Raw genomic sequence first — 25205 nt, forward strand, 5'->3', positions numbered from 1 at the left:
ACGTTCATCCTCCCAACACTCTGAGAGGTATGTGTAAACACCCCCTCCCCCTTTGACTGGTCAGGAGGCAGAGTGACTTGCCCAAGCTCACACAGAGCCTGAATTACAAATCGGGAGTCCCTGGCTCCCAGATTCATGCACACACCCCTAGGTAACACTCTAGCCAGGTCAGCAATATCCCAAGAGCCAATACCTGAGAGCCTCCTGGATTGCAGCGGATGATGCGCTGCCCCTTTAAGAGGGGAACCCATTCTGCCAGCTCTATGCTCTAGCAGAGCGGTGCCAGCATTAGTTACTTGCCTGCGACAGACCAATCCAGAACAGTGCAGCCGTCTCAGGAGCAGCAAGTGAGGTACGAGCTTCTCAGCATCTCCTGTTCCTCTCTCACTGCAGGGCTGCGATGCTGCTAGAGAGGCAGGCCTTTTGCACTGCAGCCTCGGCTAGCGCTGCGGCATCCTTGGTGTGTTATGGGCATTGTTAGGACAGGTGCTTTAACCCTGCAGCGCTCCCTGCTCTCTTTGGAAGGCAGAGTGTGCACCTTTAAGGCTTGTGCAGACAGGGGAACAAGGCACAGGAAAGGTTGGGGAAGGGCAGGGCACCTGGCAGAGGAGACCAGGGTATGCCCCCAAATAGGGAAAGAATTGGCATCGGAAGTTGTTTAGTTCATTATGGACTCAGGTTAAGTTAAGGGGAGACTCTTGGGAAGGGGACAGGGGAGGACGTGAAAGCAGGGTGGGGGCAGAGACTCGGGCAAGGCGGTGAAATTGAAGGAGAACCGATGAGTCTGGCTAGTCCGGAGACGCAGTGAGCTTGTCAGGGAGGGTGCAGTGAAGCTGCTGCAGATGATGAAGTCAGCAGGGACTGCAATCTGCATGATTGGAGTCTGGCCTGTTCTGCCCTTCAGGAAATTTCCTTCATGTTAAACGCTGAGCTCGTAATTTGGCTGGGTGGGAGGGTGCTGGTACAGCCCCTCGTAGCTGTGGAATTTTGCCATCTGATGCCAGTGCAGGGCAGATGGGAGACACCTGGAGCTCCGAGCTTTTGGGTTCAGAATACCAACAATGGCCTCTGCATCCTGCCCTGCCTTACTTAAGTGACAGCACTTTGTGCCAGCGGCCTGGCTGTATAATGCTGCCAAGGTTTCTCCAAATGGCATGCCAGGTTTGCCCGCTTGGTTCCATTCGCTCCCAGCAGCACTCAGAAGATGGACAGAATAGAGCCTAGCGCTAGAAGAAAACTATGATTTGCTCCTGGCCAGTCTGGTCAGATCCTCTCCAGACTGCACCTTGCTGCAGCCTCAGCTGCTTCTCAACAGCAGGAGTCAGATGGGATAAAAGCACCGTCATGGTGCATCCCATATGAATGACGTGGTTTGGAACCTGCACACTCATCTCTGGTTAGGCGCAGTTGGCTCCAAAGGCTGGGCCTGCAGGGATGGGCTCGGCTCAGTGACAAGGAAGGTTTCCAAGTCTGCACGCTGAAGTAGGGCAAGTGCTAAGGGACGCTTCCGACCCTGTTAGGATTCCTAGGCCTTGGAGGGAGGAATGGAGAGCCAGAGGGGACTCGATTGCGATATGTGCCATTATTCAAAGTGCGTCATTCTGTCCTGTCCTGTCCCATGAGAGCAAAGGGGCCACTGTGATATGAAGGGCTTGCAAATTTCGAACACACCCAACTAAACCTGATGCATTGTCAAGGATTTACAGGGCACCCATCACCATGGTATCTGGGCACAATTACATGGCATACACCAAGACATTAGTCATCTTATGAAGGGAAACCCAACACCTGGAAGCCTGCAGCTTTTCATCTGGAAGGGAATCCATTAGAAGGCCAGGTGTCTTGCAGCTCTTGCTACCAACAGCCAGGTTCCTGCATAAGCACATTTCTGGAAGGATTGCACTCCAGGGGCACAGGCTGGCTAGTGAAAATGCCCAACCTCAAGCACTCACAGGCTTCACCCTTGGGCTGTTACATTTTAATTTTCTGTTACTTCACTGCTGCCAGAAGTCAGAGGCTTCAATAAGAAAGTTCTTGCAGTTCTGTAATAACTTAATATAGGAATAACCTAGTCTCATGTTTCAAGGTACAAGGTGCTCAGGAGGAATTCATTTCCCCTTGGACACTGGTGCCCAGCAGCCTGCTGCAACATGGACTGAGTTGTCTTCTCCCCCCCCACCCCCCGGTCTTCTCAGGCTGCAGGCATTGGCTACTGCCAAAGGTGGGGTACCGCCCCGATGGACCAATTACCTGCTCAAGGGGTGTAACTCCTTTCCCCTTGTTTTCAGCAAGCTCCGCCCAGCTTGGCCGGAGGATGGAATCCCTCCCTGAAGCCGTCCTGATCCAGATCCTGGCCTCCATCCCCGCGGCGGATCTGGTGCTGGCGTGTCGCTTGGTCTGTTGCCATTGGAAGAACCTTGTGGACGGAGCAGCTCTCTGGACCCTCAAGTGCCAGCAGGAGGGCTTCACCAGGGCAGAGCCTAAAGAGGAGGCCGAGAACTGGCAAACATTCTACTTCCTGAGTAAGAGGAAGAGGAATTTAATCAAGAACCCCTGCGGCGAAGGCGAGTCACTGAACTGTGCAACACTCTCGCCCGGCGGGGGGAGGACCGGGCTGGTTACTGAGCGCTGTGCAGCTCTGATCTCTTTAAGAGGCCCTGGGTTGGAGTGAGATGTAGCACCTGTCTTACTGCGTGTGAGACTAAATCAACAGCCGCTGGCCTGGGGGTTCCATTAACAGGGATGGTGGCCAGGTGTTGGATCCCCTTTACACAAGCACCTGCTGTGACTTCCAGGAGGGGGCACGTGCTCAGGTCCACGTGGTTAGCGGCCAGTGCAGCATAACATCATCACCACCATCTGTGGTGCTTTACCCTTCCCAAGCCTGTAAGCCACCCTCCCCTACAACCTGGGGGCTTCCACTCCAGCTTACAAAGAGGAGGAAGGATGAGGTGCTGGTCAAGGCACAGGACTGCAGGGCCCGAGATCTGGGTACCTTTTGGCTCTGCTACGGATTCAGTGGCAATTCACTAACAGGGTTGGTTTCAAAGGGTCTCTGTTGGGCCAGGATTCTGCATAGGGTTTGGTTACTATTGGGATCTCAAAACAAAAACAACAAGGGGAATTTTCAAAGGAGAACGTGGGCAGTGCTTGTTTGAAAAATCTGCTTTTAAATGACGTACCCAAAGCTATGTGGTGAGTTTGTGGCAGAGTTTAGAGCTCAAGAACCCCTGGTTCCTGCTCTGCCTACAGACCACTGGATCACGCTGCTTCTGGCTGTATCACTCACCAACAGTTGAGCAGATCCGTTTCCAATTTTCCAATATAATTCTGAAAACGCTTGAGACAAAAGGAAGGGTGGTGGTGGTGGATCTTTTGGTCTGTTCTGACCACGTTAGAGGAGGGTTTAAACAAGGCTAAGCAAGGAATTCTGGCTCCAGCTTTACAAAGAAAACCTTTACCTCTCTTATGAACGCTTTAAGAAAGCTTTAAAAATGTTAATGAGCTTGTCCCTACTGATGCCAAGTGCTAGCTCTGTGCATTTGATTTCAGCTTGGAGAAGGAAACAGATCAGTCCTCTCCTGCACTAATCCAGTGTGGCAGCCCTGGGATTGTTGAAATACAATAAACAGAGTTTTCATTGGACTTGTTTAAATGATCACAGAACCATTGCAATCAATGTTGGGGTTTGTAAAAGCTTGTTTGTTTGTTTTACCAACCTGACATTTTGATCTAAATCTGACCCCACAAGCATCTCTCTAAGGCCTGGTCCACACACAAAGTCACAGCAATTTAACATCACACCTGTAGTTAAACTGTTGCAATATGTACCTAGACCAGTCTGAAATGCTGCGCAGGGCTCTCTAGCGAAGGGAAGCTGCTAAGGCAATGATCAGAGCACTGGTGCTGAGAATCGAGGGCCAGATTACGATAGTCCTACCAAAAACAGTACCTTGCACTGCAGATAGTCAATGGGCTCGCTTGCGGAGTAAAAGGGCAACACAAGTCGAACTCCCTGCCTGGATCTGTTAAAGAAATCTCCACATAGGAAGGTGAAGCCATGTGACTATAACCCAGATCCTCTCTCTTGTTCTGCTACCTGCAGAGAATTTAGAGCACTGGGGGGAAGTGGAGAACGGAGGCGATGGCTGGAAAATTGAGGACCTGCCAGGAGACTTTGGAAAAGAATTTCCCAGTGATGGAGTCCACAAATACTTCGTTACCTCCTACGAGTAAGGCTGCCCTCTTCTCTGGCTGGGTTCTACCCGATGCTGGCATATGAGGAAACAGGGCTGCACTCACCCGGTAACCTCTCGTCTTCCAGGTGGTGCCGCAAGTCCCAGGTCATCGACCTCAGGGCTGAGGGTTACTGGGAGGAGCTGATGGACACAACCCAGCCTAAAATTGTGGTAAAGGACTGGTAAGTAGGGGGGGTGGCAGTTTTGCTGGGCTGGCAGGGAGAGAGGGGAAAGGCCAAAGGAAGCAGAGAGAGGGAGATGAGGAGAGGCCGGAGCTGTGTCTACACTGGGCTTCTTTGACCCCTATTTCCCACCATAGCTTATGTGGGTATGGGTCCATCAATGATAGCAGGTCAGTGCTTCGTGCCTCTTGCAGACACATTGGGGAGTACACCAGCCCCGTGTCTGCACCAGCACTCCCCCCAGCTAGCAGCGGTGGGAGACTGGAACAAGCTCACAGTAATCCAGGCAGTTGGGGCTTCGCTTTCTGGACATGGCTTGCCCGTCTGTGCTTGCTGCAGAACGGTGCCCAGCCCGGGCCCAGCCGCACTACTCAGCACCGGGCCTGTTTGCGGAGCGGCTGCGAGGGGTGAGGCTGGCAGCTCACGTCTCTTTGCAGGTACGCGGGTCGCAGCGACGCCGGCTGCCTCTACCAGCTGCACGTGAAGCTGCTGTCGGAGCACGAGGACGTCCTGGCCGAGTACCAGAGCGACACCGTTGCCATTCCACAGGACAACACCGCCAACTGGACCGAGGTGAGTCCCGGCGAGTGGCTGAGCAGAGCCAGGGCAACGGGACAGGGCAGTGCATGCCCAGGGGCTGCAGGCAAAGCCTGATGGGAAGGGGCTTCCCTTGGTGAGCTCAGCTATGAAAGGAGGAGGATGGGGTGAAGGCTGGGTGTGTGGGGGGGTCTCGCTCCTCTTGTGCAGCTGTGACCGTGAGGCTGGGTTCCATGCAGCTCAGTGACCTACCAACCCACCCACCTGAGTGGGTGTGGGAGAGGGAAGTGGCCTGGAAGGGGAAAGCTGCTGATGGCCCCAGCGTAGCAGTGGGGCCCGAAGACCCTCAGATAGTCCATCTCCCCACAGCGACTCATGACCCCATCCCCGCAGCGTGGGGTTCAAAGCCTCGCTCCACGAGGAGAGGTTCAGTGTGGTCTGCGACTTCCAGGAAGCCATTGTGTCTCACTCTGCCCCCTCAGCTCTCCCACACCTTCTCCAACTACGGCCCCGGGGCTCGCTTTGTACGCTTTGAACACGGAGGCCAGGATACTCTCTTCTGGAAAGGATGGTACGGGGTCCGCATGACCAACAGCAGCGTGATGGTGGAGCCCTAGCCGGGCCATGGCCCCTCAAGCTAGACCAGGTCCCGTTCACCACAGCTGACCCCTTGGGTCCTCCATGGGCTTTGGATGGTTTCTGCATGATGCTGCTTCCAGAGATGAGGCAGGAGTGCCAGGCTGAGCGTATATCACTTACTCACTCACTCACTCACTCTCTCTCTGTGTGTGTGTGTCCCCATCCCCCATCTTTCCTCACTGGGTTATGCAGAGTCTGGGAGTAGCTGGTTTGGGGTCCATTAATGGACCAACCCTTAGAAAGCTTTAAAAAAAAAAAACTTCACTGCTCTCCCCTGCCCCACTCGCCCGACGCCCTTTCAGCCAGCCCCAGAGTCGCTTTGGAGTGGTGCCAAGGCTGGAGTAGGGGGAACGAGCGAGCTGGCTATAAATAATTCCACGACCTTCCCTCCCCAGCAGCTGCACTGAACAGTGACTTTCACGGTGCCACTTACCAGCATCAGATACAGTCCATTTTGAGAGAGATGAAGGCTTCATTTTTTAGACGCTTCAAGAGAGAGGCATGGCTCTATGGTCTCAACACAGGACCAGGAAGCCCTGAGTCCCAGTTCTGCCACTGAGCCCCTCTGTGGCCTGGGGCAAGTCACTTAGCTTCTCTCCCCATCTATAACAGTTGCCTACCTCCTGGGAGAGAGAGCTCGTTAAAGTTTGCTGTGCTGGATGGCTGGTTTCTTTATTATTAATAATAATGCAAAGCAGCAGGGAGAGGAGGGTGCCTTTTTTCTTAGGCTGAGCCCAGGAAGGGAACATAAAGATGAAAGTGGAGACTGCCCTGGAGCCGTGTCTAGTTTGTTAAAAATGAAGCAGCTTAGCTAGCATAAGCCAAAGTCTGGAGAGAGACCAGGACCTGAGCCCAGGCAGATCAGCTAGAAATAATCCAGATGGGAGAGAGAAAGAGAGAGTAAGTGTGAATGGAACCAGATCCAGCTGCCCCAATGGACCTCTAGCCTGCGCTAAATCCTGACCTCAGGCTCTGGCTTTTTGTAGGTAGGACAGGGGGAAGTTCTTACAGGAACCCTCCTTTAAAGAACGTCTTCTGCCTCATCCCTTGGGAACCTTGACCCTCTTTCCCAGCCTCCTCTGCGTGCTGTACCCCATGTACCAGGGAAGGGCATACATGAGAGCCACTATCTCAGCTGACACACCAGGGATTGAACCAGGGATCTCCAGAGCTCAAGGTGTAACCGCCTATCGCTTGAGCTACAGCCCCAAGGCTCCTGGGTGGGAAGGGCTGTAACAGGTTCGCATCCTCTGCAAATCAATTTCACCCATGTACACCACTCTGCCCCACCTCCATCTCCCCCTGCTCCCCTCCTCATCTCTCCCCTCTGCTCACTCCCCTTTTCATGCTAGCCCCTGTGCCCCCTCCCCACATGCCCTCACTCTCCTCCTCTGGGGGACATTCTCTTGGACTCCCCCCTCTGACGCCTCCGGCATTTCTTGGGCTTGAAGCTCCTGGGGATGGTATCTGTGGGATGTAGCCCAGGCTCCGACGTCGCATGCTAGAGAGAACAGGCGGAAGGGAAGGCCGGGCAATGCAGAAAGTCACATGCTCCAGAGCCTAAGAACCCCCTGCAGCCTCTGAGCGCTGTCCAGGGCCTGCGGCGAGCCCCGTGCTAATCAGGCTTTTGGAGCCCAGAAAAGCTGCTGCTAACCGTCACCTACCCAAGGATGAGACTTGGCTGTTTCCACGGAGCCTCTGGAAAGCACAGATCCACCTCGAAGGAACACGCCTATATGCCAGGAAACATGTACGTGCATCCTCCCCCTTCGTGCCTCTTGACACGGCCTCGGGCTACGCCCACAACACCAAACAGAAAGTCCTAAACTTAGCTGAGCCGAGACTAACCCCCCACCACCCGGCAACCAATCCTAGTGGAAGAGCCTAGGCGGCCCCTTCCCTTAAGCAGGCTGAGTGGGTGGTTGGAGAGAGAGAGTGTCCTCTTTGCCCCTGCTGTCAGGACAGTGCACCCATAACTTTAGCACCAAACTGTGCCATTACCCAATGCAACATGCTTGTGTTTCTTTTGCAAAAGGCAAGAGCAGTGCTTAATCTGGGACAGGGCGGCACCTCTGGGCTTGACAGTTCAGAGCCCAGAGAGGCCGGGGCAGCTCAAAGAGGGAATTCAGAGCCCCAGCACTGCTGGCCTTGCCGTATCAGTTATGGAAGTAACACAATTGCTTGAGCCCCAGCCCCTCTTTCATTACAAAGGAAGCCCTGGGCAAGCGCTTCTGAGCCACCACCTCATGTGTCCGGCCTTCTGTCAGGCTCTCTGCGAGTTGCTGCACCTGGACACGTGGGCCCCTCTTGCATCCTAAGCCCCTGTCCCAAGCCGGATGGTCTCTCTGGCCAAAGACCACAAATAAAAGCACTGTGTGTACAAGCCCCGCCTGGAGGGTGTGTCTGCGTCTCTGGGCTCAGCATGCTTTCCTCCTGTGATATATGGGTGGGGCTGGGCTACGTCAGCTGCCTCCAGCCAAAGGGTGCGGGGCCAGGATTCCTTCCTCAATGCTGGATCCCCCACAGGGAGGGCACATGCCAACATCCCAGCTATACCCGTCCCCTTAAGGAGCAGGCTATGCTTGGGCGAAGGGGCCGGGGGGCTGGGAGAGCACAGGCGCCGGTCGGTCGGGGGCCAGCAAGAGCTTTTCATCCAGCACACGTCCCCTCCCCTCCCCTCCCTTGGGGCTCTAGCAGCCAAGACACAGTTCGTACGAAGGGCTCACCTCGGGCTGTGAGCCGGCCCCCGCCTGCTTGGAGTCCGAGACCTCTTGCCACCTGCCTCCCAGGAACCCAGGCTTTCCTGGAGCTCCTGGCTGGGCCCCGAGTCCCCTCCCTTGCTTCACAACTCTGCCCTAGTTGGGGGACTGACGCCGGGTGTTAACTCTCTGCTTGCTGGGTAGGTCTCTGTACCCGGCCCTACTGCACACAGGGGCTCTCTCAGCTGCTCAGCATGGCGCTAGTCAATTTCCAGCTCAGTTATCAGCTGCCGGCCCCGTGGAAGAGACAAGAGCCTGGAATATCCCTAGGGAATTGATACAGGCAGCAGCGGGATCAGTGCAACCAGCCACGATACAATCCCTTGCACCTGAGCTGGTTCCTGTGGTACCCACCCCACGTAACACGGGCAGGCTTGACATTCACCTCCTCAGGCACTGGGTGTCCCCATCGCTCCGCTGCCTGATGGTGCATGTCTACAGAAGGGAAGTCCTGAGGTCCAAGAGTCCCTGTGGATGGGCCAGCAGGAGTCCGCGGGGAGGTTGAGGGAGGCCCAGTGGCTCAGCCTGGCCCCGTGGGGAACAACAGAGTAAACAGGATCCTGGGGCAAAGGAGGAGCGGCCCTGTGCTTAGAGAAACTGGCTGGGGACAACTCCCGCCCACTTCCAGAGGGAGTTCCCGCAAACGCCCCTGACTCAGAGCAGTCAGGGGCGTGCACACGCTGAACATACTCCGGGGGGATTCTTGTGCTATCACCATGCCTGCCCTGGGCCTGTATCCGAGGGTGGGGGTGACTCTGGGCCCAGTGGGGGCCTGCCTATTCTTTATGCCTGCACTCCAGAGCCCCCTGTCACCTTTAGACAGGGGGCTGGATTTCCCCCTCTCACCAGCTTGACCTCTGTGTCACTCTACTGAAGACAGATGAGCTACTCTTGATTTACATCTGGTGTAAGAGCTCAGACAAAGGCCCAGGCTTTCCTGCTCTGAGGGACAAGGATTAGCGGAAGGGGCCCCACCTTCCATAACGGTGGCTGGCTGGCATCTCCTGTGCCCAGCAGATGGCTCTGGGGTACCACAACAGATCCACGATATGGATTTTCTGAGCTAGCCCCAACGCCTGAAAGCAATGGCTGGGCCCCCTCCAGGACGAACCTCAGCAGCTGCTTTGCCCAACACCGTCATGACCTGCTGTCCTGCTGCTCTCCGATGTCTTTCTAGCCACTCACGCCACGCATCCAGGTTTGGTGGGTAAGGACAGCAACTCACCCGTCAGTCTGCCAGGGCCAGGCTGCTGGGTGGGAGGTACGAAAGCAGCTCTGCCAGTTAGGCACCCAACTCCCATGGGAAGGCAATGGAAATTGGGTGCCTGACTCCCTTAGGCCTGGTCTATACTGAAAAATTAGGTCAACCTAGCTACATCGCTCAGGGCCTTGAACAAATTTCATGCCCTGCGTGAGGGAGGGATGCCAACCTGAGCCCCAGCATAGACGCAGTGAGGCCGATGGACGAAATCTTCCAGTGACCCAACTCCCATCTCTCAGCGAGGTGGGTAACTGCATCAGCGGAAAAAACCCTCCTGTCGATATAGGAGCGTCCACTCTTCACCGGAGCAGTGCCACTGGGGGCGCCAACATGGCCTTAGGCACTTTTGAAAATCCTGTCCCTTGTGTCTGTTCTAAATGCTATGCATCTGCCCCCCTTTGCAGCACAGGTGCAGGAACCAGGGATGCGGGGGGTGCTGCAGCACTCCCAGGTTTTATGCAGGGCTCTGGCTGCTGGCTCTGCTCCCAGTCCTGCATGCGGGCTCCCAGCTGCCAGCCCCGTGCCCAGGGCTCCACCCATGGCCCCAGCTGTGGCCCCAGCCTTGGCCTCCTTACTCTTGTCCACATCCCCCCCTCCCAGAGCCATGGCCCTGCTCTTGGCCCCAGCTGTAGGTGCGGTGGGGGGGCACAGACAAGGCTAAGGGTGGGGTGCAGCACCCTGCTTTGCAGTCAGCCCCACATACCTGCCTCCTGCAGCCAACAATGAAATCTGCCCCAAGGACCCCCCCCTTCAGAGATCCAACTGTCCCCCAGTTCACAACGCACATCTACTAGGCCAACTGAGCATGGCTGGATCCTTGGGCTGCCCCATGTAACAGGCTTCAGTGTAATTCCTGGGGCTAACACACCACCATCGGTGTCATACATGGGACCCACTGGGCGTTAATGTACCCATGACAAAGAAGCAGAGGGGTCCTCCCCCTTAAACATCACTGTGCCAATGAAGTGCTGAGCCATGGCCAGCTTCAGTGACCAAAGGGTTTCCTGCCCTTTCTGTAAATAGCAGCACCACCTAGCTTTTACTTATTACTTGTAAAAAGAACAGGAGTACTTGTGGCACCTTAGAGACTAACAAATTTATTAGAGCAAAAGCTTTCGTGAGCTACAGCTCACTTCATCGGATGCATTTGAAGTGAGCTGTAGCTCACGAAAGCTTATGCTCTAATAAATTTGTTAGTCTCTAAGGTGCCACAAGTACTCCTTTTCTTTTTGCGAATACAGACTAACACGGCTGCTACTCTGAAACTTGTATTACTTGTATTACCATAGTGCCTAGCTCCCCCCATCATGGACCAAGGCCTCACGGTGCAAAGTGTTATACAAATACAGCACAAAAAGAAAGACCCTGCCCCCAAAGAGCTTACAGTAGCACTTTCCATCAGCAGATCTCAAAGCACATTACAAAGCCCATTTTCCCCATTTTACAGAAGAAGAAACTGAGGCCCAGAGACACGACTTCCCCAAGGTCACCCTGGAGGTTAGTTGCCCAGCTGGAAATGGAACCCAGGTGTCCTGAGTCCCAGTCCAGTGCCCTATCAACTCAACCACACTGCCTTACCCAATGCCCATGGCAGAGTCAGCTTTGATGAAGTTCCTTCTCATCCCAAGCACTTATCCAATGGCAGTTACTCCCCTCAACCAGCTGGTGCAGTGGCAGCTGGGTGCAGTTGCCAGCCAGCATACATCCTCCCTGGGTCCCTCTCAGTTGGATCCTTTGGTGCCTGCCCACTTCCACTGCCCACCTCTCCCACACTACCTACTGCTGCTTCAGCTTCCTTCCTTCCGTGGTCCAAGAAACCCCCCCCCCAGCTGCTACACTGTGCCCCTGCCTCCCAGGAAACCAATGCAACCCCTCCAGCAATTCCTTCCCACCTTCACACTGAATAAATGGGGGGATAATTCCAAATGGAAGGGCTAAGGATGCTTCCGTTAAGGACATACACATTAAGGATAGCTGGATTAAAGGCCCCTCCCTTACTTAAGGACATGTCTACTAAGGATGCCTAAATTGAGCTGATTGTGTTAAAGTCATCTCAGTTTTACTTTTGTTGTTCTTTCTTTCGGTCTTCTGCTTTTTTACCCCTTAAATAAACTCACCCCCCCAGTAAAACAAATAAAAAACCCTGTCATTACTGGAACATCAATGCTCAGAAACACCAAAGTCTTCCTCCCCAGCCTTGATTGCACGCCATCATCTGCCATTCTGGAACAGACTTACTTTTAAATCGGGACTGGAGGAGTGAAGCACCTGCCTGTACCAGGGCCAAGAGCAGCCAGGGGAGTAATGGCAGCTCACACTTACACAGTGCCTTTGACCCCCAAATTATACTGCAGCCACCTCTGAGGTGTACCATGGCTGCAATTGAACAAGCCCTCAGCAACTATCTCAGGAAATGGAGAAGTCTGCTGTCTCTAGTTGGAACCTGCAGGAGAAGTGGATGAATGAGGGGGTAGTTTTATGAAAGTAGAACAGTTACCCAAATGTGGCCAGGAAACTGGCACTAACACCCTTCTTTCTCTGGCAAGAAAGTTAATCTTTAACGAACCTGCCAACAGCTCAGGGAGATGCCAGGAGAAAAGCACTAGACACAACCTATATTCAACCCCTAGTCATCCACATCAGCTGGTGCCCCATCTCATAAGTGGCATCTGATGCACACAATGGCCAATCACCAGGCTAGAGCCCCACTGCAGTTTTCTTTCCGAAAAGCCCTCTCCAGCCAGCCCTCGCTATAAATGCCGCAAGAATTGAAAGGGTCCTTTCATAATAGCCCCTGCAGTTAGCCACTTGCGGAGGAACAGAACAGAACTGGATGGGGCCTGCCGAGGAAGCACTAACATTCGTCTCTTTGTTGGGCCTAATTGAATTTTCTACATGAAGCAGCTATTATTATCCACAGGGGAGTTCTGCGGCCAGATGGAGGAGTTTGCTCCCCTGCCTGGATTCAGGATTGGGCGGGGGAGGGCGGAACAGGAGGAGGAGAGGGGAAAATCGATTGGTGTTTCTCTAGCTCAATTGCTTCAGTCAGTTTCCTGAGGAGCTTGATTCCCTTTAAATGAAATGGCTTTCTGAGGCAGCGGCAGGGAGTTGGGCATCAGCACATCCAGATAGCCAGGATATGCTTCCGCTCTGATGCCAAGTTACCCTTACCTCCGCACCCTAGCCCTGACATGTCCATCCCCTGCTGTCCTTTCTGGGGATCTATCATGAAGACATTTAAGGGGGAGTGTAGCCTGCTGGTTAGAGCAGGGTACCGGGAGTCAAGAGACCTGGATTCTGTCCCTAGCCCTGTCCCAGATTTTCCCTGAGATACTAGGCAAGTCACTTTCCCTGCTCCGTGCCTCAGTTTCCCCATTTGTGAAGAGAGGCTAATGATGCTTTCCCACCTTTGTGGAGTGCTTTAAGAATCCCAGGAAAGGAGCTGTATAAAGACATTATTATTTCCATGCCCCATGCTCTTGATGGCTGGAGTGCTGGGGGAGGTTTTAATCCTCGAGTTTCTCCAAAGCTGGGGATGAGATCCCGGCCTCACTGAAATCAAAGATAAAACTCCCAGGGACTTCAACAGCGCCAAGCTCTCACCGTTTTCTCCAGACTCCCAGTTTTGCTGTGTGTTAACAGCCACAGGCAGAGGTCGTTATAATGCACCAGTGCCAGCAGGGGGCACTCTGGCTGTAGCTTCAGTGAAGCAGGACTCTAGCTCTCCGGTTTTCTGGACTCTTTCCTTGGGAGCTGTTAACACTGCAGTGCAAAGTATCTGGAATAATTGAAGATGTTTTAAATTTGATGCTGTATTTTGATTCCGGTTTGCAATTCCTGAAGCTGGTCTCCCCCCAGACATAGCTTGGCCTCAGCAATTTCCTTTTCTTCTGCCCATACTAATTTTAAAAGGATATTCAGTTTCAATTTCCATAGCACATTTCAGCCAAAGGAATCCCAAAGCTCTTTACTAACCTAAGGGCAATCTTGCTTTCCCTGTTCATGAATGCAGCCATCTCTGGTGTGGAACACTTCATCACCACACTTCTGTTTAGCACAGGAAGGGAAAGACTATATTACATTTAGTTCAAATTACAGGGGAAGTTTAATGACATAGTTAATCCAGCCAGAACTGAATCTCGGTGTCCTGGCTAACATCTCACTCTTCCAAAGACAGAGCAAACGAGAGTGTGGTTGACCACAGGTCAAGACACTCAACTCAAGGAGCCCCCAGCAGCACGGCACCCTCATGCGCTATGCTCGGGCATTGGTTTGATACCACGCAGGAATAAAAGTACTTTCTACTCAACCAACAGCATTACTTCTGCAGCACCCGGATTTTCCCTAGAGGTCCCCACTCAAAGTACTGACCTGTGACCCTGCTTATGAGTTGGCAAAAGTCACAGCTGGCAGTGGCCTGTCTGCGTCTTTCTCTGGATTGTACCCGTCAGTGGGAGACTGATCAGCCTATGGTGCCATGTTCATTTCTATTCATGCCCTTTTTGACAGACGGCGCCTGCAGGACACATGCCTTTGGGTTTCTTCTCAGTGCCTTTGAGCAGTCTGCTTGGAACCCACAGAGGTCCCTCTCGATCCTGGATGTGTGAGCGCAAGGCTGGTTTGCGACTGCATCACGAGCTGAGGCATCAGCTGATTGCCATAGGGATCTGCTTGGAGCCCAGACTCAGAGATTAGCAGCACCAGTCTGACCACACACTCACCTGGACATGGATTGCACTTGTTTGATATTGTGCTTCAACCCAAAGGTCCTGGCTATGCAGGAGGGAGACATGGACTCTGGTGTACGCTAAGGCTCAGGGTGCTGGGGGGAGAGACAGGTGGATGCTTTATTGCCTGCCAACGCAGGCCCTTTAGACTAGCTGTCTTTGGGCCTGATGGAGGAGTGGCTCTGAGTAGCTATGCTAATGCTACAGGAATGGATGGTTTTCTGGGGCACTCAGACAAAGTTTATTCTCTGAAAAGGGCAGTTTGGGATCGACCAACGATTTGCAAAGGTGGGTGGAATTCAGCCAACAGTTTCACCACTCCCAGGTTGTTTTTTTTTCCCCTAAAGGAGTTGAAATGTTTCCTTTGGACCTTGTGGAAACAAAATGTTTCAACTTTTCATTTTGAAACAACGTCCTGTTCCCAAGCAAATGTCATTCGGACATTTTGTTAGATTTATTTATTTATTTATTTTAAAGGGCAAAAAGCAGCCCAAACCTACGTGACCCCCAAACACACACAACTTTCAGCTGAAACAAAATATTTCTTTTGACCCAGGACAACATTTTGTAGTTTTCTATTTTGGGGAGAAAAAAACCCAAGCCTGGCAACTCTATAGATTTGGTGTGATTTTTCATTTCACGCCCTGAACTGAAAAAATCAATGGTCTGCTCAGCTCTCCTCAGCAGGATGGGTGCAAAAGGGAGCTCAGCTAACACGAGAGAGAGAGAGAGAGACATGCACGCTGCTGGCTGAGTTCAACTGCAAAACTCTCACTCACATCCCAAGCTCCTGCAGCCAGTCGTGCTGGCATTCCCGCCCCCATGCAGCCAGTCGCGCTGGGCCGGGCCTATTGGTGAGACGCCTGTTGGGGGCAAATGCATGCTGAAGCCCGAGTCCTGGATACAAGACACGTGCCCTTGGAGAACCTCCTTTGCATCGTTTGAGCAGCCCAAAGTTATCCAGTCACCGCTGCTTTGCTTGAGGGAATAAAAGACCCATTAAACAGCAAAGCCACCTGTCACTCTTGAGGAGACGACAGAAAGGAAGGGCCACTAAGAAATCAGTGCACAGAGAGTGCCGGGCCAGGCTGACGGGAGGATGGGAACACGTTCAATCACAGTGTAGGGGAGAAGCTCAGTGATCCCGCAGTGCAGATAAGTGGGTTTCGGTAATGAGACACTTTCCCAGGTAGCAACTTGGGAGCTGTGCTCCATGGAGATGCACGCAGCATTGTCGGGCGGGGAGGGAAGAGACATGCTTGTCATGCCAGATCTCTGCTGCGCTGGGACCTGAAGCAGACTGGTTGTGAGAGAGCGTGCGTGCACATACACACACACACACATACACACACACACACACACACACACACACACACACAAATCTCTACAGCTTCTCCCCCCGGCATGTGTGTACCCCCCCACACACACCCCAAGAACTCCTTGACTTCTGAAGCCAACCTCCCACCCCTTTGGATCCCTTGCGACAGGACCACTCCAGACAGCGTGAGGCTGTACTGTCGGGAATACCCATCAGTGGTGTCTCCTCTGCTTTGAGTTGCCTTGAACCAAACCAGACCTGCCTACATTTGGAGATTTTTTTTTTCCCCAGGGCCACTCTGCCCTGTGGGCAGGCGCCCACATCCTAAACTCCATCACCCTAATGGGTGACATCAGCTTGGAAGGGCAAAGACGGAACTCACCTCTCACCCCTAAGGGAGCTTCTCTAGCCCAGGGCAGAGGGAGGCACATTGGAGGGGCTGTTTAGTGGAAGCCAGCCCTGCCCGTGCTGCGATGAGGCAATGCAGCAGGACGCAGGGCATATCCCTAGGGATCCTTTACCAGGTAGGTAGAGTCTGTCAACTCATTTTCTTGCCTTCCACCGCTCCATCCCCAGGACTCTCCATCACCAGCAGACCCAGGAGATCAGAGCGGAATATCTCTGCTGTGCTGAGCCTCCTGTCTCTGGGAAACAGATTATTCTCCCCTGGAAGCTGGAGCTTCCCAAGGGGGCTGGGAGGGAAATCTCAGAGCCACGTGAGTGGAATCCCCCCAGGGTCCTGCAGCCACGAGTGGCTCCTCTTGTTCACACTGCCATGCTGAGTATTGCAAAGCGAAGCAGATAACATCCCGATCCAGAGATGAGTAATGACTTGGCTTTTTTTTTTTTTTTTGTAAATTAAACCTAATCTTGTGTTGACTCTGCTGTACAAGGAGAAATAATGAAGAAGATTAAGATGAGATCTTGTTCACTCTTGCTGAACAAAAGCCAATTAATTGCCAGCAGGATGTCTGTGGAGTCTGATCTTAGACAAATACAGGCAGAGGGGGACCAGGTGGAGGCGGCCTGCTTTGGTGTCGCGATAACTCTGGCAGGATGGAGGAATTTAATGCGAAGAAGCATTTAGCCATGCGGCCCCCTCCCCCAGCAGCTTCCCAGGTGTCCCTAGCCATCAGGGGTTGTGCAAATGGAACAGGAGGGAGGGAGGTTTCTCACCCACCGTGCAAAGATGGCAAGATGTAACGAGAAGGTTCCAGCCTGGCCTCTTTGGCTTTCCTGCACCCTCTCCTGTCGTGTTACCAGGTAACTGACGGGAAATAGGGGAGCAGGTCCTCTGGAACTGTAAAAGATGGAACGGAAACCACTGCTTCCCTGAGATATCACTGAAAACCATGCCATCAGGGCCAGCAGAGACCATGACATTTGATGAAAGACACTGGCAGTGGAAGACCACCGCATGTCATGGGAGACAATGGAAGAATGTAGCGTGTGATGGAAGCAGACAGCACGTAGAGAGAGACTACGGCAATGGCAAATGGTGGCACAGGATGGTGGCCTCTGGTGGAAGCCGATGGCCCTGGAGCACTGTGGCACCAGATAGAAGCCAGTGGCATGGGGTGACAGAGCCTGGCCCTAGAAGAGGTGCTATGGCATTGGAGTCCCAGCGGGCACTGCTGGATCGGGAGGAGTGAGGAGAACGCCCAGCTCTGAGTCACTCTCCCACGCCTGACTGCAGGGGCCAAGCAAACACCTTGGTCAGTTCATCACCGCTCCCGCTGCGTTGACACCACCGAGTGCCTTGCCAGAGAGGGAATCCATAACCGCCGAAATAAAAGGCGCTGAGTGAATTTGTGGCCGATTTAGTTGGCGTTAGAGGAAATACTTCTCCCTTTCACACCGGTTCAAAATAAAAAAAATGGAGCCCATCTGAGGCCCGCAGCGCTCGCACTGACAGACAAAAATGACTTAGGAGGTGAAAAATGGACAGGAAAAGTGATTTTCTTTGCTTGCGTTGCCGGGGGAATTAGATCTTGGTTTTTTCGTCACCACCAAGTGGAATAATCCAATATATTAAAGCTAATGTGCTTCTTGTATTTATTGCCGTGTATTTGACCTAACAGAGTTTTATTCCTACATTAAGAATGAAACCGTTCTGGGAGGGAAGCGGCAAAGCCCTAGATCAATTACTGCCTTCTTCAAACAGCAGAAAAATGAATTATTTCCTTGTAAAAAGAAAAAAAACCCTTGAAAATAATAATAATAAAAAACCCCTACCATCCTTTCTGCTCATGCCATGAATTCTGCACTGCAGATTCAGCGGAGTTAGATAAAATTGAGCTTGGTCTCCAAGCAACATTTAAAAAGCAGGCAGTGGTGCAAGGCCAGTGCTTTCCAGAAACACATGCAAACACATCACACCTGCCTGCATGCTGGCTATGATCCTGGCTCAGTGGAGCCCGGGCTGGTTATAGGGCAGACAATAAGCCAGATACAGCTCACAGATTTTACGCTGTGCTCACGTTGGGTCACGTTTTATTAAAGTGGCAGAGAGTATACAGGAGGGTAAAAATCGATACAAGAAGGCTGGAGTTGATAAATAAAAAACAACCCTTGCAAAGCCAGGCAAGGCAGGATGTGAAAGCGCTGAATTTCACCTTAACTCTGCCCACTTCGGGCTCGAGCCAAAGCCAACAAAGAAAGTCTTCCATTCAATTTAATAGGCTTTGGCTCAGCCAGCCTCCCATGGTTATGCAGGGGGAATTTCACCAATATGTGAAATTTCCTTCTTGCCTGCGAGTTTCCAGTACTAAGGACAATGCTCTTTTACGGCACTAATTGTGCCCTGGGGGATTCTCATACAGGTAGACACAAGAGCTTTAAAGCTACCACCACCTAGGATAATTAGCGACATCAGTGCTGAGCATGCCCAGACTTCACATGACAGGCCCCTAGTGAGTTGTGGGGAATGACGCCCTCAGTAGAGTGTTTGTCTCGCCTGCCTTGATTGGTTGGTATTCATACGTCGCTCATAACCAGAGTATCCGAGTGCTTCACAATTGTCAGTGGATTTATCCTTGCAAGCTCCTCCCTGCCAGGTGGAGAAGTATTACCCAGGGGCTCCAGCGGCTGTATGCATGTCACCAATGGTATGTACCATAGGAGGGGCACCGATTTGAGAACAGGGCTGTCCAGAGTGGGGGCTAAAGAGGCAGTTTGCCCCAGCGCCCCCATTTGAGAGGGCCCTCAAACTGAGTGGCTTCACAACCCAGCACAAAGGGTCACAATGCCACTCAGGTTTAGCCCCACAGCCCCTCTGTCGTGATGGAGAGGGCTGCAGGGCCAAATTTCAGTGACTGCTGTTACAACCCAGTGCCAGGTCAGACCTGAGTGGTGCTAGGATCCTGTATGCTAGGTCACAATGCCACTGACATTTGGCCCGGTGGCCCCATGCACCAGATCACAAATGTCCAGAGCAGGATTGCAAGCCCAGCTCCGTGGGACAGGAGCCAATCCGCCATTACATGGTGAGTGTAGCTGTGCATACCCAGTGAAAAGTTGCTGAGGGTGCCCTTGGTGTTACCCCAGTTCACAGATGGAGATCAGAGCACAGGGTAGATTAAGTGACTTGCCTAAGGTCACACAGGAAGTCTGTGGCTGAGCCAGGAATTGAACCCAGATCTATGAAGCCCTAGGATAGTGCCCTGCCCACTAGACCATCCTTCCTAACCAACCAGCCCATGCTAAAAAAGACTTTGTACAGTCCATTCCCCCCACCACCTGTGGCACATGTATGGCCCTAAAGAAAGGCAAAGTTGGCCCAACCTCCATACAATGAAGAGGAAGGCATTTGAGTTTGTGATCACGGGGGAGATAAAGCTGTTCGTTACAGATGGAGAAGGTAGGCTCTGAATTTCTGATTTTTCTCATGTCATCTCTTACGTCAGGACCGTTGCCATCCCAGTAGGGGGAGTTGGCCTGGCACATGAGTTGCCAAGCTAGCCCCGAAGCAATCACTAGGGTTTGACAAGGCTAGTCCTGCTCCCAGGGACGCTATCAGCCTTTCACCGATAGTCACTTCTGCCACCTTGCATGCAGGGCACGAGGCTGGGCTCACATCGGAGAATATTTTGCTACAATGTGAAGGGGTCAGATGTGGGGAGGGCTCCTGGTACAGGGATAACATTAGGGTGTAGGACAGAATTGTGTGTTACTCCAGATAGTGTCTAAGGATGCTGGGCTAATATTGAGCTGCAGAGGCAGAGCTGGGGTGCTTGGCTGCTGTTGCACTGCAGGGCCTAGTCCTGGGAGTGTCCCGGGGTCTCTGAGGTTTATGGCCATGCTGATGGCGGGGTCCCTTTAACGCATGAATCTCCTGTAAACGTTTAATCTCTTGCCAGTTCTATCAATCCCGATGGGCTGGTGCCATCTCCCTCCTCCGCAAACACCCCACCCCACTATTGAGATGTTAACCACATCATTAAATCGCTGGGTACCTGCCAGAAAGCCGCTCGGCAGGTCTGCTTTCCAGCTCCTGCCTCCGACACAGATTCCTTTTTAACCCACTTGCCAGCCCCCTGGTTCCGGCCCTCCACATCCTGCTCTGCCTGCAGCCAACAGCTCGGGAAGAGGAACATCCATCTCTAATGACACCGACCGGAATTGATTCCGTTCTACCTGTTTAATTATGGAGATTGGGGCTTAAAAGCTTATTCAGTCAGTCAGTCTAACCCACAGCTTCAGAGAAACAGAAAATAATACACGCAATACTTGGAATACAATTCCCACCCCCCAGCCCAGGAAAAGCGCTAACACCCTAGCATGGGGACACTCCATGAGTACCATCCTCCACTACCCTGTAACGACGGTAGCTGTAACAACCCCCCCGTGTCTTCACTGCTTCAGCACAGACCTCTACCCCTGGAGCTCAAGGAGCGACTCCATTAGCTAGCAGTAGTAGTAGGAAATTATCCTCTACCGGACCCATCACTAGAGAGGGATGTGATGCACATTTTACCTATATATGCCTCTGCAAAGCAGGTGCAAGGTGCTCCACGCACCAGAATTCTCCACTCCACAGGGGAGAGGGATGCACACCCATTTCGCACAGGTGTAAACAGCAAGACAAAGGTGCAAGGCTGCACAGAGAATCAGGCCCCTTCTGACCCTGGTCTTCAAACAATGCAGCTTTAAATCCTGCTAATTTAGCCAGGATGTCATAACTAGGATGTCCTGTTATCCCCACTGTACCCATTCCAGCTGAGCTTGCTCAGCCTGCTATATCACGGCAATCACACCAACATTTTCTTATTGCAGAGGAAGCGGTGTGGATTTCAGGTCCACTTTATTTTATCCGGCAGTATTTAATATTAGTAATAGTGTGTATTTCAGCAGCATCTAAATGGCCCCGATGGAGTACAGGGTCCCACTGTGCCTAGTGCTGTACAAACGCACAGTAAGAGATTTCTTGCAGCACAGAACTCACAAACTAAGTAGACCAGACTAAAGAGTGGAAGAGGAAACAGAGGCAAAGTATCACACAGCAGAGCTGGGAATACAACCAGGTCTCTTGATCTGCCTCCCAGTGCCCTCCCCACTAGGCCACACTGCTGGTTTTCAGGTTCTGACCCCTCCAGAGCAATTGATGCTCTGTGATTCATTCCTCTCTACTGACTTGGGAGAGCACCTTCAAATTGACTCATTAACCCTGCAGCCCAGCTTATTCCTATGGAAGGCCTGCCTTCCTCAATATGCAGAGCGGTAATTACCTGGCTCATCCACACAGGTAATCAAGAGTCTGAAGCTGGCCTTGGAGACCACGTAAACCAATTAGCTGCTCCAGACTATCACATCCCCACCTTGCAAAATTACCAAATGTGTCTGCAAATCGCTAGATAAGGACAATTAGCTCCAATAGAAAATAGCCTGGCCTCCACAGAATGGTGGTAGCAGTTTATAATGGTTGTGTTTGCTCAAAGCATTGGGGCTGGAATGAGATGTAGAAAGGAGGAGGAAGAGAGAAAGAGAAAGGCCAGGTCAAAGAACAGACTGACTTTGCTGCCAGCACGTGTGTATGCCTATGACTGCCTGCACACATGGGTCCATGTACACATGTACAGATTTAACCACTTCATTGGGACAGACAACCAAGCATTAGACCCTTGCTCACAACAGGCAGAGTCGCTAGCCCATGCCAAGATGCCCTGCAAGAAATTCCGAGTACTGGAAGCAGATGCTGTAAGAAGGGAATCCAGATTTTGTACTGCATGAATGTGAAACAACACCGAAGGAGGAAACCAAAAGGAGGACACAAATCCCATTATTTCCACGAAACACCGGGCTTTGACCACGAAAATCCCAGAGTTTCTTATACCAAGACCCCGACCCTCAGTTAATCAGTAACATAGACCTTCTCACCAACATTAACCAGAGCAATCTTCTCCCTGGCTGCCAGACGACACCAACATTTCTGCCTATGTCCACTCTTTTTCATACGTGCCTTTCCCAGCATGCTCTCTGCAGCTATTATGGACACTACCTCCTTCCCTTCCCCTTTCAGTTGAGTCTATCCACTAACAGTCAATCAAGTCACAAGCTAACTAACATGGTGGATCTCCAGATGAGCACGTTGACCACCCAAGCTGCTCTTAGCCACAGCAGACCCAGAACACTATGCTCCCTTAAGGCTGGGGCCTTTGCCTTTCACTGCCTTCCTTGTAAATCAATTCCAGCAGCCTCATTATGAGGAATAAATAATACAACTGCAGGTGCCAAGCAACTCCCTTAGTCAAGCTCCAGAAGGAGAAACTTCTCCTACTTCTAAAGGGAGCCTTTCATAAAACGCTTAAAGCTTCTGACGGGATTAGTAACTAATGAACCGGAAACCCTTTGCCCAGCGCTGGGTCAGAGGAGGATCATTAATAACGTACAGTTGCTAATGGGAGAAATTAATACCAATGCCCCGTCGGCTACTGCTACTTCCAGGAAAAGCTCTATTCAGCTGGGCGCCCTTCTTCCGGAAACTCCAGATCTCATGCCCACCAAAAGGCACTCTGGAATGGAAAGGGCAGTCGAGTAGCCCAAGAGAAGTGAGAGGCACATGTAGACCTGTGCCGGGCTCAGAGGGAGAACGACTGGACCATCCCACTCGGTTCTAAAGACTGACCTCAGGTCCAGGATAGGTAAGTGTCCTGGAGCGCCCTAATGCCTCTGCGCTTCCATGACAGCATCCTAGGTCCAGCAATCATCCCCAGGCTAGATCCCCGTGCTGGGCCATTCCAAGTTCAGGAGGAGGACGACTGACATCAGGGCACCTGGACTGACCCACTTGTTAGGATTTCAGTTGGGAATGGAAGAGCTCACTAGATTAGGACTCAGAGTGCATGGATCATCCCCCACTTCCTTATGGGCTTGTGCCCACCCCCGCTATGGTGAGTAGTGCTTTACAAATCCCAGAGATGAATCACTTGCCCCTTCTACTTCATGTCAGTGGAGAGCCCAGCCCTCTGGAGGTGCGTGAGCTGTTCCCAGCCTGCCTGCTAGGGCATGGTGCAAGGGGTACAGAGCTTCCTGAACTAGGGGAGCTGGTCTGGAGAGCTTATGGAGACTTTCCCCCTCCTGGATGCTGCACCACTTCCCCCTTTGCACACAGAAATGTGCATTTCCCAGGGAGCCCAGACCTTGAGTCTCTGTCCCCTAATCTCCACCACTCTTTCGTTTCCTCATTCTCAGTCTGTCTTTTCAGTCTTCATCTCCCTACCCTCCTGCCATTCTTTCTTTACCTCCATCTCTCTCCGATTCTCTGTTGGATATCTTGCCACTCTTTCTCTATCTTCCTCATCCTTGGTTTTTATACTCACCCCCCTTTATTCCTCCTCTCCCTCCCGCTTTGTCTCTCTGCCCCTTTGCCTCCTGCATTGTGGGAACCAGTCCCTGTCCCCTGATAAGAGGGAGGTTCTGACAGCTGCCACCATTCACTCTGCTGCTGGAGCCATATGCTCTGAGTGGGCTTTGGATAGAGACACTCTAAACACTGAAGGGTTTGCTGACAAAGCCCATGGAATCAGAGGGCGAAATTCTGCTGCCACTCGCCCCAGGGATTTGGCTGCTTCGTGGGAGAGGAAGTGTGCATCAGCCTCTAAAGAGTCCCACCAGGCAGCCAGACCTGCCCCATCACAGCCCTTGCTCTGCAGACAGCTGCTCTGCACTGATCACAATCATGACCATGCTGCTTGGGAGCTCTTCTCTTGCTGGCTTGGTCCTGGCCAGCTAAATACGATCCCCTCTCAGATGTTTGGTATCCGAGCAGGTGCTCGACACCACAGACGTCCCTTGGCTCCTATCTCAATGCCTCACAAGGGGTCTTGGGAAGAGAGCTTCAGGGAGAACTCAGGTCATGCTGGAGGTTGCTCTACACTTGGGGAGGAAGGTATCTGGAAGTTCTTTCTCCACTCACCCAGATAAGGGGGATTCCAGATGGGTGCATGCAGAGATGGTTGTGTATCCTCCCCTCACTGCCAGCCCCATGCGGGAGGGGTCGGCACCCAGGAGATGGCTAGTGTTGGGGGGGAGGGGGAGGGGCTTCCTTTGTCACTACAGCTCAGAGCACTCCGGTGGCACATGCATCCCCAGGAGGGACTCGGGATCCTGAAATTTGATGGGTCAGAGTCCAAAGGTCCTTCCATCCCGTTACAGTGCTGCCTTTCACTCCTCTTCCAATTAATCCCCAAGTGCCGTCGTCACCTGTCTGCATGCATGGCGCCTTCCTTCTCCAGTTTCCTCCTGCAAAGGAAAGGCACAGCAGAAAGTGACAGGGGGAGTGGAAGGATGATCCAGGGATGCTAGCTGAGGACTCGGGACACCTGGGTTCAATTCCCTGCTTTGCCACCGACTCCCAGCGTGTCCTTGGGCCAGTCACTTAGTCTCTCTGTGTCTCAGTTGCCTTCTGTGCAATGGGCATCATAGCACTGGCCTGCCTCAGAGAACTGTTGTGAGGATGCTCAGGTATTACAATAGAGTGTGGGGGGATATAAATACTTAGCTAGATAGAGGGGAATGGATGAACAGGTGTTAGTATGCGACTCTGTGCCAGTCCGCTAGTCTCTGTTCTGCCTCCCTGCCCAAGTACCACCTTCCCCATCACAGTGCTCTGAAACGAGCCCAGGGCTGGAAGAACTTACTGAGCAGAGTCGCATCATCGTGGTGTTCAATTCTGACGAACGCCGCCACGCACTTCGTTAACACCTTTCATCCCAGCACCTCAAACTGCTGTAAGTCTCACAACAAGCATAAGTGAAGTCATGAAGCCCACAACACGGCTTTGAAGTCAGCAAGGATATAACAAGATCACTTCATAGGCTGTGGAATTGCAGCCAACTCTGGGGTGGAGAGAGAGCTGGGAGAATAATTTAAATAAATGCATTTGTTCTGCATTTATTTTGCCTTCTACCCCTGTTTGTGAATCATCAAAAAAAAATCAGGGTTTGGGATGTTTTTTTTTGTTTTTGGTTTTTTTTTTTGCAAATTTTGTTATTCACAATTATTTGCTGAATAATTTCCGTGAAGGATTCTTGGCCTGCACTTTCTT

At 52.3% G+C, this 25205-nt stretch overlaps 2 protein-coding genes across 2 annotated transcripts in view; one reads left to right on the forward strand and one right to left on the reverse strand.

Moving 5' to 3' along the window:
- FBXO44 (F-box protein 44) overlaps window positions 1-25205 on the reverse strand; it is a 119879-nt gene that overhangs the window by 10645 nt on the left and 84029 nt on the right. The gene's annotated exons all lie outside the window — the stretch shown is intronic.
- On the forward strand, window positions 221-8488 carry FBXO2 (F-box protein 2). The gene is made up of 6 exons (XM_038376648.2): window positions 221-352; window positions 2289-2564; window positions 4106-4232; window positions 4325-4420; window positions 4858-4993; window positions 5440-8488. Exons 2-6 carry the CDS (start codon window positions 2315-2317, stop codon window positions 5572-5574), a joined length of 744 nt encoding a protein of 247 aa, XP_038232576.1. The 5' UTR covers window positions 221-352; window positions 2289-2314; the 3' UTR covers window positions 5575-8488.

This window comes from Dermochelys coriacea, chromosome 18, assembly GCF_009764565.3.
Source record: "Dermochelys coriacea isolate rDerCor1 chromosome 18, rDerCor1.pri.v4, whole genome shotgun sequence".
NCBI lineage: Eukaryota > Metazoa > Chordata > Testudines > Dermochelyidae > Dermochelys > Dermochelys coriacea.

Coding starts and splice junctions, on each gene's coding strand:
- FBXO2 (XM_038376648.2), top strand. CDS start 2,315: ATGGAATCCCTCCCTGAAGCCGTCCTGATCCAGATCCTGGCCTCCATC. Junction 2,565..4,105: donor CAAGAACCCCTGCGGCGAAG/GCGAGTCACTGA, acceptor TGCTACCTGCAG/AGAATTTAGAGCACTGGGGG. Junction 4,421..4,857: donor AAAATTGTGGTAAAGGACTG/GTAAGTAGGGGG, acceptor GTCTCTTTGCAG/GTACGCGGGTCGCAGCGACG.